Here is a 16,970-nt window from a genome sequence, read left to right on the forward strand (position 1 = left end):
CTGATCAGTTATTTTCTTTTTAACATCGAAAGTTTTTGTGGTGAAAATCTGCTATTATGCATGTAGATCATCAGTGGTAGACAGCCTCTGTGTTTCCTCAAAGGCTATGAAGCTGCATTAAAGTAAGCTTTTATATTATATGCAAAGTTCACTCATATAACTTAGCCCAGGCATTGAAATAAGCTCCTCACTGAGACAAATGGCATTATCAAATTCCAGGGACACATTCAGCTGAGTTTTCCAGGATATTGTGGTGGCTTGGTGGCAAAGGACAGCACTGAGAAAGGCTACACCTACAAGGTGATGCAGAGCACCATGATGGTTTTGTCTCAGGTGCCCAAGTGCCTTGATCACAGCCAGCCCCAACCACCCAGCTGCTGGTGGCATCCCTCCATCTGCCACGGGACCTGGGGACAACCACAGGGTCACAGAGACCTGACAGAGCTTGTAGGGCTCACAGGAGGGTCGGGGTGGCTTTCTCATATGTAAGTGTTATGCTCCTTTGTGATTTTATTTTTACTATACCTATGGTGTTTGCCCCATAATACTTCACAAGGATTTTTTCAGATCCTTTTTGATCATCTTGTTCTTTTTTTTTTTTTTTGCTATTTCCCCTCTTATTGCTGTTGATTTAAATGTCATGACATTTTAAACATGACTTATTATAACAAAACAGTATATAAAACAATATGCGGCATAATAAATGCAACCATATTTTTCTGAGTGAATGTTAAATGAGAGCAATTTATTCCTCAACCTATTTTAGTACCTGCTTACTGGATGGTATTGGCCACGTAAATCCTGGGGAGGCCATCTCAGAGGCAAGGTAGCTTTGCATGTGGAAGGCCGGAAGCTAAAGAAGTATCTGGCGGTTGGTTGGAAGAATAGATCATCCTGAGGATGTAGCTGTGATCCCATCACAGTGATGTGATCCCATCAGGGAAAGCAGATAGGACAGTCCTGGAGAAGTCTGTTGGCGGGTGAGAGGTCCCCTGAGATACTGGTCCTGGAAGCACAGAGAAGAGCAGGCTTTGAAACCGCGTGGGGATTTCTTCCAGCATGCAGCATGTGTCATTTCTGACATTTGAAATCTTAAAATATTCCTATAGTTGGCAGAGAGAGTGACTCAGTATATAAGTTACTCCAAGATGCATTAAGTGAATGTTTTCTTAATTTCAGAAGTGTTCAGGGGGTAGGGAGGCAGGGGGACTTTGTTTAATAGGAGCTGTTTAGTTGGCGTATGCTTATTCCCCAAAAGAGAAGAAAGCTGCTCTTTGCTCTGGTCATTGCAGGCTCTTCCCAGAGGTGTGGTGAGGAGGGAAGATCTCCCCAGGAGTTTGCGCATGCTCGTGTCCCCCCAGCATGCTGAACCAGCTCTGTGCTGATACCGTGGGACCTGCAACTGATTTTCTTTGTGCTGGTGAAAAAAAATACATAGCAAACAAACTGAATCAACCACCCTAATACAAATGTGTCTTCCTTGGCGTGTCATGAATCTTATTGAGTGTGCCTAGGGTAGGGTAAATATTTGTCTGAAGTTAAGAAGATTAGCGGGGGAAGTTCTGACTTTGAGACTCCCTGTGCTGAGACCCAGAATCCATCAGCCTGATACGGGCACCCCGAGGTTATCTCTGCTACCAGGGTGGGACCGACACATCGCTCTGTGGCTCTGACCTTTGGGGAAAATGCTTTCAGTCAAGTAATACATGCACCTGCATGAAATTTTTGAATCACTGGCTCCATCCTTGATTAAAGTGCTTTTTCTTGATTAAAAATAGCCTTTTTCCAAATGACTGATGTTGCGTGGCAGGCTGTGCACAAAGTATAACGCTTCCTCCATCATTATCACGTTGATGACATTGCCATTTCTTACTCAGGACTCTATGCAACACACCTCCCTCAGGTAGGCAGTTCTCACTAGGAAATGCCTTTAGCAAGTTCCCCGCATCCCTCCATTTAGTCTTCCCAGGTGAGGAAACCTGCAGAGGTGCTTGTAACATTATCTGTTAACTGAGAGGATAATGGGTAACTTTGGGCAACTTTGTCTACTTTAAAGCATGGAGGAAAATGTATCCAAACATGTTTATAGACTCTTGCTTGGATTTCTATCAGACCGTAAATAGCAGTTTTCCAAGTTTTTGGCAGAACTTCATATGCTAGTAGATACTCCTTCAAGCATCTCCTTTGTAACGTGCTCACTTTCCAAGAATTTTATCTCCGTTAGAGCCAAACTGGAAGTCTGTCAAGGTTTGAGCTCTTCCGAGTGCAATTTACATATTTCACTGATCAGTGGATGTGTTTTCTATATAACCATCATTCTGTTTATGGTCTTGTCTTGTATTCTTTCAAAAGCAAATTGCTTAGGATACCTTTTGTATTTTTTTTATTTTTATATGCGGAGTTGTTAGAAACTAGTTTTTGCAGTTTTTATTTTAGCAAAGCACTTAAACACATATGCTTAGGAGTTTTTACTTAACCTTTGTGTGTTTCCACAAAATTTTACAGTTAAGTGCTTTGCTAAAAAGGGTGCAGTTACTTGTGTCCATGTTGAAGTATGAGGTTCAAGTCTTTCCCCAAAGCATGACAATAAAACTGAAAAAATATTTGCAATTTGAAAAAATATTATGAAAGACTCAATGGGAAGAAAAAATTAAACACCCTCTTTAAAATACAGCTTTGATAGACTGAGTTTTCCAATGAAATGTGTGCTTTGTAGGGATAATACCAGTAGTGGTGGTAGCAATATATTGAACAGAAGTGGTGAAAAAATTGGCAAAGGATTATTTTTTTTTCCAGTAGCTAGTTTTAAAAATTGTAATCTAGGTTACAGGTAATCTGGATTTCCTCTCAATCTCATTAAATAATGAGGATTTAATGCAGCAAGTAAAAAATACCACAATCAGGTATTTCTTTCATGGAGATATTGATATAAAATACAATCCCAAGCAAAGTCAGCAAATGAGGAAGTAATAGGATGTGTTTTCTTCTGCTGTGTTTACTGTAAATTAAAGCAATTAAATTACAGCAGTCTTGTAGCGGTAATTAAGTATGGAGGCAGGCCCAGAGATGCAGAAAGCTCTGAAGTGCCTGGGCTGCTCAGTCGGGGAATGGGAACTGTGGCAAGGGCAGCTTAGAAACAGGGCCTGATTTGGTAGTGGGTGCTGAGGGGCAGCCAGGGCTCTCATGTAGCATTAACACAATATTTTGTGGGTCACCTCATGTTCGAGGGTGAATGTGCTATGTTTGTTCTCTGCCTGTTTTTGCCCTTTCTGAGACCCTGCCTGGAGCAGGTGCATTGGGAGATACCCAGGTGGAGCATGCCCAGGGCTGGGAGTGTCTGTGACTTACCCACAGGTAGGTAAAATAGGATTTAGGGCCAACTGTGTTCAAGAAATGACACAAAGCAATCACAGCGTACCTGAGAAGCCGTTCTGTGAAACCACTGCCTGTCATTCTTCTGTTTTACGTTGTTAGTTCAGACAAGACTCAAAGCACGACAAGAGGCACAGAGGAGGCTGCCCATGAAAAAGCTTACACTTCCTTTAGGCAGACAGCAGAGGCTGAGGAAAAGGGTAGAGTGTAGCAGGAGGTACAGATGATAGCAGTAAATGTCACAGTTAATTACATTATGGGGAGGGGTGAAAATGAAGCCTTACTAGGAGGATGTAAGCTAAATAAAAAAAAAAAAGAGGGGAGAAGAAGGACAAGTCCAAGGAGAAAATGGTGAAGAAGGCAAATGAGAAATTAACGTAGAGGTAGCACGTGAGGAAGTCAGTACCTTAGTACCACCAAATAGCTGAGGAGGTATAGCCAGCTCAGTCCTACAGGTTTTTTCCTCTGGTAAGATGACCGGGATCAAGCCCCACTGCAGCTGCTTGCTGCAGCATGACAAAAGGGACAGGGATGTGCTGTGGTGGTGTTTTCATCACACAGCTCTGAGTCCACAAGGGAGCTGGAGGACAAGGTGTGTACAGCAGTTTTTGTCACCAGTTTTTTCACCAGTCTCTGGAAATGGGTTGCCACTAAAGAGATGAAACTTCTATCCTCATCACGGTTCACATGTTAATCCAGTGCTGAAATATTACTCTGCAGATTTCACCGAAGTGGGGGAGGTTAGTGGGGAAAATAACTAAGTAATCCGAGGTATATTTGTAATACCAGCTAGGTAATGCCTAACATCTGATCCAAACGACTAGCAAAGATTGGTGTGTTTTGTTTTGTTTTTCCTGCTGGTTTTGACAATGTTATATTGTGTAATTGATGAAGTAGTTGAGTTTTGTTGTATTGCAGTAGTTTGGTGTAATTACTCTCCACCACTATGATTTTTCTTTTAGTTATGTGTATCAGAGGATAGTGAACTCTTAAGTATCAACAGTAAATATTCATTGAGACTGACAGTGTTAATTAGCATAAGAGCTTTTTTTTTTTTTTTACAATACTTCTAGCTAGTGCTCTATGTTAACACCAGCAGAAAAGCTACCTATGTTATCGCATAAGTAGAACAAACCATAATATAGATGTCACTTCAAGCAACAGACAGTCCTGGACCTGGGTTCACAATAGCTTGCTGCATTGTGAATTCTGGGCTCCTCCACAAAGGGCAAGAATCAAAGGTTCCCCAATGCGAATGTGTTATAAAACAATATTGTGTTTCCCTTAAGAATTGCAGTGATAAAAACGTAGACCGTTCTGCAGCACTAACAACTTTAATAAAATAACATAAAGCACAGCTGTCAGGTCTGCCAGCATCTCACACTGGGAGACATGAGTGAGAAAATGAATGCTTTTCACAAGCAGAAATATTCAAAGAGCTTCACTGTTTACAAGTAATCAAGACTGACAGTCATAGATTATTGGTGGAAGAGCATTTTCTGCTTGAGGTGAAAGAAGAGGATAATTTGTCAGTAAGCCCAAGAAGTCAGACATCAGTAATGATCAGCTTGAAGAAGGGCTTCTCTTAGAAACAGTGCATTTATTTGTACTGCGAGGCAAGAAGATTATAACCAACTAAGTTATAACCAAGAGTCTTAGTGCTTGAAGAATGTTGAACCAGATACAGCGTGTGATTTGGGTAACGGCAATTAGGGAATTGACTAATGGGCATCTCAGTGTTTGCCCAGAATATTACAAGAAAAAGTTAATAGCATAATAAAAATTGTCTAAAAGAAACATTCATACTCTTCCACCTTATCCTGTACTTTCAGAGTTATTTGAGCTGCGCTAATCTCGTTGCTTATGTTGTTGTTAGTTGCATTTTTGAGGTGCTCCTGTAATGCCACAATAGGTTTGCATTTGGTTTCAGAGTATTTGGGGTTTCCAGAGTTTTGCAGCAGAGCATCTTGTCTGTCTGTTGTGGTTCTTTTGCATTATCTTTCTCTTATGTTTTTCTGTTCCGTTATGTACCAGTAGTTTTTCAAATGGTAACTAGCTTGGATCTCTACAGAAAATGACTAGTGGATTGCAACTGCCCTGTGCAACATACCTTGGTGTGTTCCCCGACCTGCATGGATGTAAGGCTGCCTGTAGGCAAACTCCACTCCCAGTGCCTCTGCCATGTCTTGCAGGAATTGCTGCCCAGGTACCAAGAAATGCTGATTCCTTCCTGGGGTACAGCATGGATGAGAAGGATTTGATTATAACTAGATGATGAAGCTCATTTTGATGTAAAATACCACGGAGATTAATTCCTTGCAATTTAGTATGCATTCTCTGTCCTGCCAGGCTCACCTAAAGCTTTTTTTCTTTCACCTCCTTCATCCAAATTTTTCTGTCTTGCACTTAGTATACAGTTTATATGTTTTAGTCTTTAATTGGCCAACGTTACCATAATGCTGCTGAGGACATGCTATGCTACCCCACTCTTCTGCTCCACATCTTAAGGGGGCTGGGCTTCAGGGCCGTTAAGTCTTCCGTTACCCACCAAAGAGCACTGGGAGCCCTACTGAAGGTATTGGGAGTGGTTTTGAGAGGATGTGGTTCAGTCCATCTCCACCTCTACTCCAGCTTTCCAGGGAAATCTGGGCAAAATGACTCACAGAAAATCATGTCACGCAGAAGATGTGGGACTCTGGGTAAGGTTTTATTGCTTTTTTGGTTGGCTGTTTTTTTTTTTTTTATCTTTTTTCAGAGTTTGCAAAAGTAGAATGGTCCTACAGAAACTATTACAGACTTCAAGCTAGTCTGTTTTGAATATCTCTGAGTAGGAACGTCAGCTCAAGTTCTCCAGCTTTTCTGTCTGACTGGAGACGAAAGAGGGAAATTGGTTTGTTGGTTTTTTAGTTTACGTAAGTTATTTAAATTAGTTGGCTCTCATCTGGATTGCACAGAAATGGGATGGTGAGGGAGAACAGCAGCAAAAGCACATCCCTAAAAAGTATTTCTTGCAGGTTAAGCAGGGAGGTCTTGAGGAACAGGGGCTGCCCTCCCTTGCCTTCTAGCACTTTCTGTATCTCCTGCTGATGCCAGGTTGAATGAGCAAGATATTGCTTTTTTTAGAAAATCAGCTCACCCCTCTGACAGATGATTGATTTACCACCACTTGGCTCATCCTAGTGCATCGTCTTGTGAAGTGTGAGCACTTACAGTCCATGAAAAGTATAAGGTGATGTGTGCTGCTTCCCATAACTCTCTCATTGCCAGCTTAGCTGCAGTACCTATATGCCATGCAGGTGTGTACAGTGGCACAAAGGGTGGATGTTGGCCATGTATCCAGTGTACCTGCTCCTGGTTTGTAAATCTTTCTCCATAATTCTATAGCATTATTACAAGATGGATTTATGACATACCTAGAGCTAATGTAATGATGAAGATTAGTTCTATGCTAGTCAAACAGTAGTGCACTTTAATTTGCCTACAGCTATTGTATCATATTGGCATGAAAGGAAATAGCTTTCTAATGCAGCTTCATCTGCTGAGCAGAAAGAAATCTGTTGCAGAGTAAAACTGCACAGAGCTATAGCTGGCAGCAAAATTTAGAGTAGGAGAAACAGCACAAATTAAAGCATTTGTGAGTTGGATATATGCTAACAATCCTAGTTTATTGCTAAACATGCCATATACAGTAATGAAGTTTGCTTGGCAGGTACGATGTTGTTTCATCTGTTTTTAACTGCTTCATCTTCTGTACTAAAACTTGTCCGGGAATAAAAGGTGTAAATTCATTTAGCTTCCAACTTTTTTTGTGACATTAACAAAGAGTTGATGTTATGTTCTTCAGAAGCACTGACGCTGTTAATTCAATCTGTACTTGTCTCTGTACCTAGAGACACACTGGAATTCTCGATACTTCAGCAATTAATGCAAATGTTTCTGCTGCCTGTTGTTAATGTAGTCTTCCCTTGATGAGTTGCAGGGATTCTTTCAATATACATGTGTACAAATAGACACTCAAGTGCTACAACTTTATATTTGCCATAAACCAGGAATCTCCCTTCTAGAGAAGCAAAGGATGTGTTTGAAGTATTTCAGGTCTTGGATAATATCACTTAATACTTCATATGAGATAGATCTTATTTTTGTTGGCATATTATGCAAGCTAGATTCAAAAATTAAGTGTTTCACATACTTCTGATCTTTTTTTCCCCCACTAAATCACTGGTGAAATAGTGTGCTTAAAAGAAGTTTTCTTTTGCGAGTAGGGACGTATTTCACTTTCAACAAGGGCAAGGAAGAACTAATAACTTGCATGCAGGGAGGGAATGCATCTCTCCTGAAAACTGCTGGTATAAACTGCTGATGGGAAACAGCTGCAATAGGGCCTTGTTATCACAATAGGTCTTTGATGAGAAAGCTGGCACCATGGGAAGAGGAAAAAAGAGAACATTTTACATGAATTACTGGTGTCCAGGCGGCTTGTGCCTAGACCACTCTCTACTGATGTAATAGGCACTTCAAACTACCAGAGCATTTGTCATCCTGGTACCTACCAGCTTTGCATCAAAGACTCTCAAGGCATCTGACCATCAGCTCACAAAGGTGAACTTTGTCACTGCCTAGCATTCACCCTTGCACCTTGCATTTTCTTTGTGAATCCATCAGAGCCAGTTAACTAATCCTACTGTTGTCTCCACCCTAAACCAGTAACCTTTACCCTTCATCTTTCTACCACCGGCTCCCTCCATCCCATAAATACATGGAATATCTTGATTAGTTGGAGAGGCAGGTCTTGATTTTGACAATAAAATTGGGGAAAGAAAAAAAAAAATAAGCTTTTTCTTCTTCCTTCCTCAAAAAAGTTGCAACGACATGACAAAGAGGATTCCCCTGACAAGTGGAGAACAGAGGAAGAAATGGCAGCTGAAGCAGCAATTCTGAAGAAGTATTTTCAAGAAAATTAGAGGTAATGGTTTGCACATTTAGTTATTCCTACAACACCCAGAATTCTTTGGTGTTCCATAGGCTTCTTAAGGACACATGAGAATATGTAGAATGGAACAAAAAAAAATAGAGCTTTTTAGGTTTGTGTTGTTTACTAAAAGGACACAGCACTCCAACAGTGGCTGAAATAACATCCTCCTTCTTGAACGAATAAGCACCATCTTAAAGCTTTTAGTTCCCAGAGAGTGAAAAATAACACACCTGGAAATCAGAATCATCTGAAGTTACTTCAGAGGAATGCCTGCCCTAACATATCCTCCTTGTGTTTTTAGAACAGAAAATAGCCATGGCACAACGAGTTAAAAACTGCTGTATACAGCCAAACATACACATGTACCTACATGTACAAAATTCCAGCAGAGTGCAGACTATAGAGTGGGATAAGCAAATGCTAACTTTTTCCTGCAAATCTTAAATAATCTGGTCAATTCAACTTCAAAATTAAGCCTACTGGAAAACAGCCTGTTCTGCTAGATTTTCCCCTGGCCCTAAAAGAAGCAAAAAATATGTAGGAAGAACAGAAAAGAGGAAACACTTGGCAAGTGTTAACATTGGTGCACTAGAAACTGAGAGGTTTTCATTTTGTACCTGAAGTCCCAGAAGCCAGATTCTTCCAATAGAAATGAACTGGCCCCCAGAGATTGATGTGAGTTACACTGGGATGTATGCTGCAGCGATGATGCCAAAAGCTCCCTCTCCCCTGTTCCCCATATGTTGTTTGCCATCATCTAGCAGTCTCATTTCTGTAATTTTTTTCATATTTTTTTCCTCTGAAGAACCCAAATCCCATAAATATCCCTCCTATCTGCCTGTGACTCATTGCTCACAGCCCAGCTTGACAAATCTTGAGCTAAACTACATGATACATGTGGCATGAATGCATGACAGCTCTGTCTCCTGTGCCATTCTGTCCTCAACATTTGGGCTGGTTTATTGGACTCTTCTTTCCATATTTTTTTCCTGTGTGATGAACATACTTTGCAGCAAAAACACCAGCTTCTCCAGACAAATTAGCTATGCCAATGCCTCTGCAGACTGGCACACAGAAAGCTGTGAAATGCATGTCATTCATGTGGGTGGAGGAAGATTGTCTTTGGCTTCTGGGACTGATCCCATTGGGGACCTACGGACATAAAGGAGAAGCATGAAAGTTCAGGCTACACAGTCAAGTTTCCACAGTGGCTGCTGGATTTGCTTGTAGATGCACGTTTCTGAGATATGGAATAAACTGGGTAACTCAGTCAGAAATACCATATCTTTAGGTAAGACACGTGAGCTCTCTTCTCTACTAATAGAGGCATTATGTAGTGCCCCATCTATGCCACAGCAGCGAATGAATAGTATTTAGAATAAAATGTGCTATCCCTATTCCAATGTAGTGATGTTCCCCATTATATATTTGGTAGGTCTGGGATAATTTTTTTTGTCTGATTAGAAATGAATCTAAAGTACATTTGCAGAGAGATTTGTAAAGGAGTTGGAATTGGGTTCCCACATATCAATAAGGTGTTCTTAGGCTCTTCTGATACTAAACACAAAGCTGGATAGATGAAATTGGCTTGCAGAAATGAATTTATACATGTGCCTGGACTTTTATTTCCATTTATTACGAAAATAAATCAGTGTGTCTCTATATGGATGACCTCTTGATAAGTTCTCCATGATATTAAGGTCATTACCTCTCCTAGAACAGGCTGGTAAATTAAATCTCAGCATCATCATTATCATGAGAGTGTTTTTGTCTGGTACAAGCAGTCCTTCCAACCCTTGGTTTCCAATGCAAGGCATCGCTGCCAATCTCTTCTCCCTGATATTGTTTTGTTTCTGAGGCTTAAGGCTCTGAACCTCTGATGAAGGTATATCTGAGCATCTTCTGAATTTCTCAGCCTTTACCTACTCTCTTAACCTTACTTCTAAAACGATGAAGATTGAAAACTCTTGGCAAATTAACAAGGTTATATGCATTCTCCTTGAAAGCTAGTTCTTCCTTTTTTTCACCTACAAAGGATTTATTTTGTCATTTATAAGTTTACCTGGACACTATTTGACTTGAGTTTTTTCATGCAGCACAGTGAAAGTCAGAAAGAGCTGAATGTGGGTGTTCTGCAGCCAATATATGGCACTTTTAAGGCCTCATGCATTATTTTTCTACTTAACTGTTTTGTTCAAAGAAGTCCCGCTCAGCTAGATTAGCCTGGAGATGGAGCAGTGTCTCAGCTTTCCTAGCTACCCTTGCATTAATCACAAGTCCTTCAACTGTCACAACTCCTGTGTGACTTGTTAGGTACAGGAGCACCTTTTTCTGTATTTATAGATTCTGATCAATTTTAGATGACTTTTTTTTGCTAAGAAACACTTGAAGAAGGAAACACTTAAATAAGGCAAGAAGATATCAATTCTCTTTCTACTACATATGTTGGTGCTGATCACTCTTGGTGGGTTGGGTAGCTATTGCTGAGTGCTTCTACACCAGTCCCCCAATGGCTGGAGATATCCAACCACCTGATTAAAGAAACAAACCCCATTTAGCCTTGCTAAGCTTAAAGCTTTAAGAAAATACTTGTCTCAAAGTAATTCACTTGGGTGTACAATTGCCTAGAGTAGAAAAAACTGAGATCAGGGAATTAATTTGGGTTTTCCATGTGTTCCTGGTCTTTCCCTTTATCTCCCAACCCCACTGCATCCCATCTCCTTAGAAAGACTTGTTGCTTCCTGAACACCCCCAGCATGGGTGGGCTCCGCAGGGCTGCTCACAGCAGTGCCTTTACAGAGCTTAAGTTCAGCGAAGTTCAGTAGAACTTCATGTTAATCTGAAGAAGGACAAGAAAAGGAAAGAAAAACATTCTGTGGAAAGGATATTTAAAATGTCATTGCTCTTGCTTAATAATACCAAGATTTGACCTCTTCAGGAGCCATTCCCAGTCATGCATTTGCTGTCATATGGCTAGTTGTGTTTGCTAACTGGTTGCTCTTTGAGGCAGAACCACGGGGAAAGAGTCCTTACTCAGCAAGATTGGATGCAGTATCTTAATTTTTAAGTCTGTTTTCAGATGTGCCTTTTAAATTTTTCTAACTAACTATAGCTGAGTGTTTTGATAGTCTGTTTTGTGCATTTTAAATTATGGTACACATGCCATCAAAAAGGCTAAAGATTAAAAGAGTTACTAACTTTCAGATAAGATTTGAAGAATGTTTCTCTTCAAAGGCAATTTCAGTTTGTTTTCTGCAAAAAGAACGAGGCTGCACAAGTTTCAGTAGAAGTTTTCCTATTTTATGCACAACTAAAGTAATACTTTTATGCCATTAGAGAAGTAGTCAGTCTGAAGTATGATGTCAAAATGTCCCTTTGCATAAAGGAGATTGGCAGTGATACTCTGTTGCCTAGTGCTTTTTGAGCTGCAAATATCCCAAAGCTTTTAATTGCTTAATCATCTGAATATTTTGTGTCATTCAACATGCAAAATTCATTTTAAAATCTCTGAAAATAATTTGGGCCGCACAGTGGTGCAGGATTTCTAATGTCAGTTCTCTACTTCATCCCTAGTCTGGCAACGTTTCTGGAAAACTCAGTCTTTTGAACTTTTTCAGAGAATATGAATTTTATTCATTTTTTCACCCCACTGTGAAGGAGATGATCTCATTCTTTAAGAGCACTCTTCCTACCTCACGTCTGCCTTTTCTGTATTGAGGTATCAGCATGTGTGAAAAGATGCTTTTCTGTTGACTTCAGCAGGGGAATTACCACTGTTAACAGCAGCTGACCCGAGGGAATTTAAACTAGCAATTTGGTATGCATCTAGTCTTGCTCCAGCACCTCTGATCTTTCATGCTGCACGTGTGAGGGCGAGCACAAGAGCAATCACATCACTTTTCTTAAATTTAGGCAAGTGTGACAAGATGATTCTCAACACCTTTCCTTGGTTGCTCTACTTTAAGGAAAGCCCTCCCATTATTTCCAGCACTTTGAGCTGAATAAAAACACAAAATGATGATTATGCCTTGGAATGGATCCAGAGTGGATGTGGGACATGTGCTGTGTGTACGCAGCCAGTCTACCCTCAGAAGATGCTGTACCTGGGCTGTGTGGGACAAGGTACAGGTCATCTCCTGAGTGGTTGCCACAGCAAGAACACAGGCATGGCCAGAGCTATTTTCTACAACAGATATTTCTCCCCTGTAGGCAGCCCTTGGCAAGAAAATTCACCGTGCAACTGTAGGAAATACAATGTACTGTGAGCTCTGCTATAGGGAATGGAAGCAGTGGAGATGGGTACCACTGGCAGGGACCCATCAGCCGTGTGAGCCTTGTTCCACACACAGGGCAGGTTTCTGAATGCTTACACTGGAGTAAGGCTTGAGGGGGTGCCTGCTCCTGGGGACTTCCCAAAGAGCATCATTGAGAGCTGCTCATGCCTGCATTTAGGAGCTGTTTGCATATAATCCTGAAGTAAATACATACCCTAGTAATCAGCCATAGATTTCTCTGCACTCTAGACTTAAGTGCTATTAATTATATCCCCTACTCAGCAGCCTCCAAGAACCATTAATTAGAGAGCAGGAGCTGATGGTTTGCTTGTCTGTGTGAAACTATTATGACCTGAGAGTGAAATATAAGCTTCAAAAGAAACATGTTTTATGAAGGTCACCTTGGCAAACATCATAACAATCTGTCAGAAGAGAATGCTGAACTCCAAATGTGTGTTTCAGTGTGACATTATGCTTTAAGTAGTTGGAAATAGCAAAGAGAAGATGAATTGGATCATAGGGTCTATGCTTTTTCACCCAAATTTTTTTTTTTTTTTCCTGCTGTGAGTACATATAAAGTAATCTTTTTGTCATTTCAATGGAATGGAAGGAAAGTTAATATCAACAGAAATTCCACAGACAAACATAATCTGGCCCTTGCTGGTATTTTTGAAGTGTAAAACATCCAGAGCCACCACCTCTGCAGCAGAGAGGTTTATGCACAGCAGTTAAATTATCTCTTCAAGGGAAGATGTAACCAGCCAGGAGAAGCACAGTGACTGTGTCTTGGCAGTAATGCCCACCCTAGACGGCTTAGAGCAAAAGGCTATCCCCAGGTAAATGTGGTGTGTTAATGCACAGCATCCTCAGCGTCGAGGCTGATTATTCTTCTGGTTGAAGCATAGCATTATTCTTATGAAAACAAAGATGCAATACAATTAGCTGTGGCTATCAGTGAAATGTCTTCCTCTTGCAGGAGGCTGGCATAAACATAATGTCACTCTCACAGCTGTTCCAGGGCTCTATTTTGAGGTTTTAAGTGCTACTGTGCTAAAAGTTATGTATCTCATTCTCCGGACTTCCATTTCCCCATAGGTGGCCATTTAATTCAGCTGTAAAGGGTACATGAATTCCATACTGCACTGCTTGGATCCTGTAATTATAGCTACAGTAGAAATGTCACGGCCAGAGACAGACAAGATTGTGCTGCATAAAAGCAAAGCAGCAAATGTGTTACTGTTAGCAAAGGAAGCTGAAACAGGGACGGATGTTCTCTTAACTTGCACATCCAGAAGCCTGAATGCTTACCTGAGCTGTCTGTCAAATACCAAGTATTTTCAGTATGATCCTGTCTTGATTCATCGTAAACTTTGTATGCATCGCATTGTCTGTGAGGAAAATGGGGAACGCCAAGCACTACTGATGGGCGCTGTATTGCAGGACCTCAAATAAAAGACTCAAGGTACAGGACAGTGCTGAGCTTCAAATAAGGATATGAACTGTGGTCAAGGACTTATGTCTAAACCTGTGCTCAAATGGTGCTACTCCCTTGCCCCCAAAGCTGTGAAAAGATGCATTCACTAAGCAGCCAGACCCTCCTTCGAACAGATTCATAAAACATGTGCCAAGTAATTTACGGGCTGCCATCAAGCTGCCTGTCAAGAGGGGCATACAATGGAAACTGTTGCTCAAAATGCCATCAAATGGGGAAACATATGTTTCAGTGAGAAAAGACAATCAAACAATGAAGTGGGCGGCTGGGGAGTTGCAGCCACAACAGCAGCAAGGATCCAAGCCTTGCACGCAGCCCCGGTAAACAAGTTCGAGGGCTGTGCCCCTGTCTAACAGTTGGGTAGCAGCTTTGTGTTTAATAAGCTGAAATAATTTGCTGAGTAGTGAAGCCAGCTCTAAGCGTGGTCTGAAGTGAAGGTACAAAACTGAAGGTACCAAGCAAAAAGCCCACTACACGTTGAATTATTAGCAGAGGTTTGTATCGTGTTATCCTATTACTGTAGCTGCTGCATAATAGAACTGCCCAGAGAGACGCTCATACCAGCAACTCGAACGTGACCTCGAAGCTTAAGAGCTCCCTTTGTGTGAGTTTCAGCATCTAGGCTGCGTAGGTGGAAAGGCATTAATAACTCCTCTGTTAAGTAGTTATTTGAAAAAGGAGAGGTGTGATGGACATTTGAAATACATTGGACTGAGTGTATTTGAGGCTCTGTTATTAGCCAGGATATCAGCCTGTACATGAAAGGACAGGCGTGCGGATGGGTAAACCCAAATGCCTGATTTGTGTTAGCTTCTGGGGCTGCTGGAAGCCTCCAGTTAATGCCGCAGTAACAACTGTGCCGTGAGTTTGTGCAGGGAATTAGGATGTGGCTTTTACAGCTGTAGTCAGCTGCAGTTGTCAGGCTCTCAATATATCTATTACTCTGCCTCAAGAATGCTCTCCAGGTCTGTCACGGCACCTAGTAAAGCTCCTTTACTAGGAAGGAACACCAAGAAATGTATGAAATTGGAGCAGACAGACATGGGAAGAGATTCCCAACTCATTCTCCGGTGTCTGAGATACGTCATGTTTTCAGAGCAATGGTCCCAAATCCCTGACGTGTAATGCCTTGGCCTTGGGTAGAGTCCCACAATAGGGTCAGGATGGGTGAAGACATACAAGAGATGATGACTTTGAAAGAGCATTTGTTGGAGTTCATATGAGAGATCAGGCACCCCAAAGACTCTTGCATGACATTATTATAGCAAAATTGATTTGAAGAGTAAGAAGCTGTATTTGATGACACAAGATGCCCTTTCTAATCCTTTGTTCCTATGACTAGCGGTCAACAGAGCTGGGGACTGTGCTGCCTTACTCGGTGACAACAGAGAGGTGGCTTCACTTCATGTTTGTTTTTTGTAAAATGAGCCTGACCTCCTTTGGTGGGTGCTTTGTGAGTTAGGAATGAAAAGCACAATGTGAAAGAAAGACATTAGTATTATTTGGAAGTGAACTTTATTGGAAAAAAAAATAGTAGTATATAATAAATCAAACAAATGCTTCCCTTTCTTGCTCTGGTATGTGTTTTTAAAGTAGTCGTGTGCAACATTTTTTTCCTTTTCCTGTACCACAGGCTATAATAGAAGATGAAATGTGCTGTGTGTGGATTTAACACTGAATGTTTCCTTTTGCCTATCACTGTCAGTGCTTCCTGATGGAACACACTAATGAGCACATAACTCATTAGCAGTAAACAGCCTTACATTTTGTCTTACTAATACAGATCAAAGATACTATTATGTTTAACTGTTATGTTTGATATTTCTCAGGTAACAAAGTGTTTGAAAAACATCCTGTGACATAAGAAACTCCCTGGAAAGACCTGGTTCTCTTGTTCTCAGTGGGCCTGGAGCTGCAGCTGAACAATTTTGTTATGTTCTACAAATAGGGGATTCTTCTATGAAAAATTTTATTGGACCTTTGGATATCGTCAAGGTTGAATTTCAGCTAAGACAACTAACAGTGCTGATTCAAAATACTGCTCTGAGTAGTAACTCATATTTTTCTGAAATGTATACTTGGGAACAAATCATTTAAAATTGTCCCTTGGTCTAAATTGAAATAAAGTGCTAGCAAAACTGGGTAGCTGCTGCATTTAGATGCATTACGAAGCGTTTACTCTATGTTTTGCTTTTTGAGATTCGGTTATTGCATGTGGGCTATCATATCAAAGAAAAATTAGATCTTTTAGCAATGTGACATTTCATTAAAAAAAAGTCTTTGTTATAGACTAGACAAGATAAACTTGGAGATCTACTCTTCTGCCAGATAAGATAGTAGAACAAGAAATACGTACCGCTTCTTAAGATCTCTCCTTTCTCTGTTGCTTCTAATGCATTGTCAGAAAGTTTCTGGACCTTAAGGTAATAGAAAACACTTCTGCAGATCAACGAATATGTCAAGCTGCTCATGTCATAGTCACTGCATTAGGGTTAGACCAGTATGACAGTCCTGCTTGCAGCAATAGACAATGTGAGTGGGGGAGCCACCCGTGTGGAATGCTCCCTCAGCAAGGAATGCTGTGCTCAGAGCCCCGCAAAAGAAGGAACCCACCATGGGTTAGCTGTTGATTGCTAACATATAATAAAAAAAAAAAGACGTCAAACAGATGGAAGGGAGAAGAAATGAGTCTGCAAGATATGCATGAAAAGAGCACCCGTAATCTTGCTCTTGAATTGTGGGAAAGCTACAGCTGAGGTTTTCTGTGTCCCCTGAACCAGGATGGAAAATCACGTGTGCAAAGTCCTTCAATAAGAGCTGGGGGGGGGGGGGGGCATGGGCTGCAGGGCTTACCTGA

General features: G+C 41.0%; 1 protein-coding gene across 2 annotated transcripts in view; it reads left to right on the top strand.

Moving 5' to 3' along the window:
• Window positions 1-16,255, top strand: part of FHIT (fragile histidine triad diadenosine triphosphatase) — a 562,355-nt gene extending 546,100 nt beyond the window's left edge. The window contains exons 7-8 of one of the 2 annotated variants that reach the window (XM_050712768.1): window positions 8,235-8,338; window positions 15,943-16,255. In XM_050712768.1, coding sequence (XP_050568725.1) covers window positions 8,235-8,336 — 102 coding nt within the window. In that variant the 3' untranslated portion in view covers window positions 8,337-8,338; window positions 15,943-16,255. The remainder of the gene's footprint in view (window positions 1-8,234; window positions 8,339-15,942) is intronic. The other variant, XM_035546809.2, reaches the window with a different exon arrangement.
• Window positions 16,256-16,970: the final 715 nt, after the last annotated feature.

Source organism: Cygnus atratus, chromosome 10 (genome assembly GCF_013377495.2).
Source record: "Cygnus atratus isolate AKBS03 ecotype Queensland, Australia chromosome 10, CAtr_DNAZoo_HiC_assembly, whole genome shotgun sequence".
Lineage (NCBI taxonomy): Eukaryota > Metazoa > Chordata > Aves > Anseriformes > Anatidae > Cygnus > Cygnus atratus.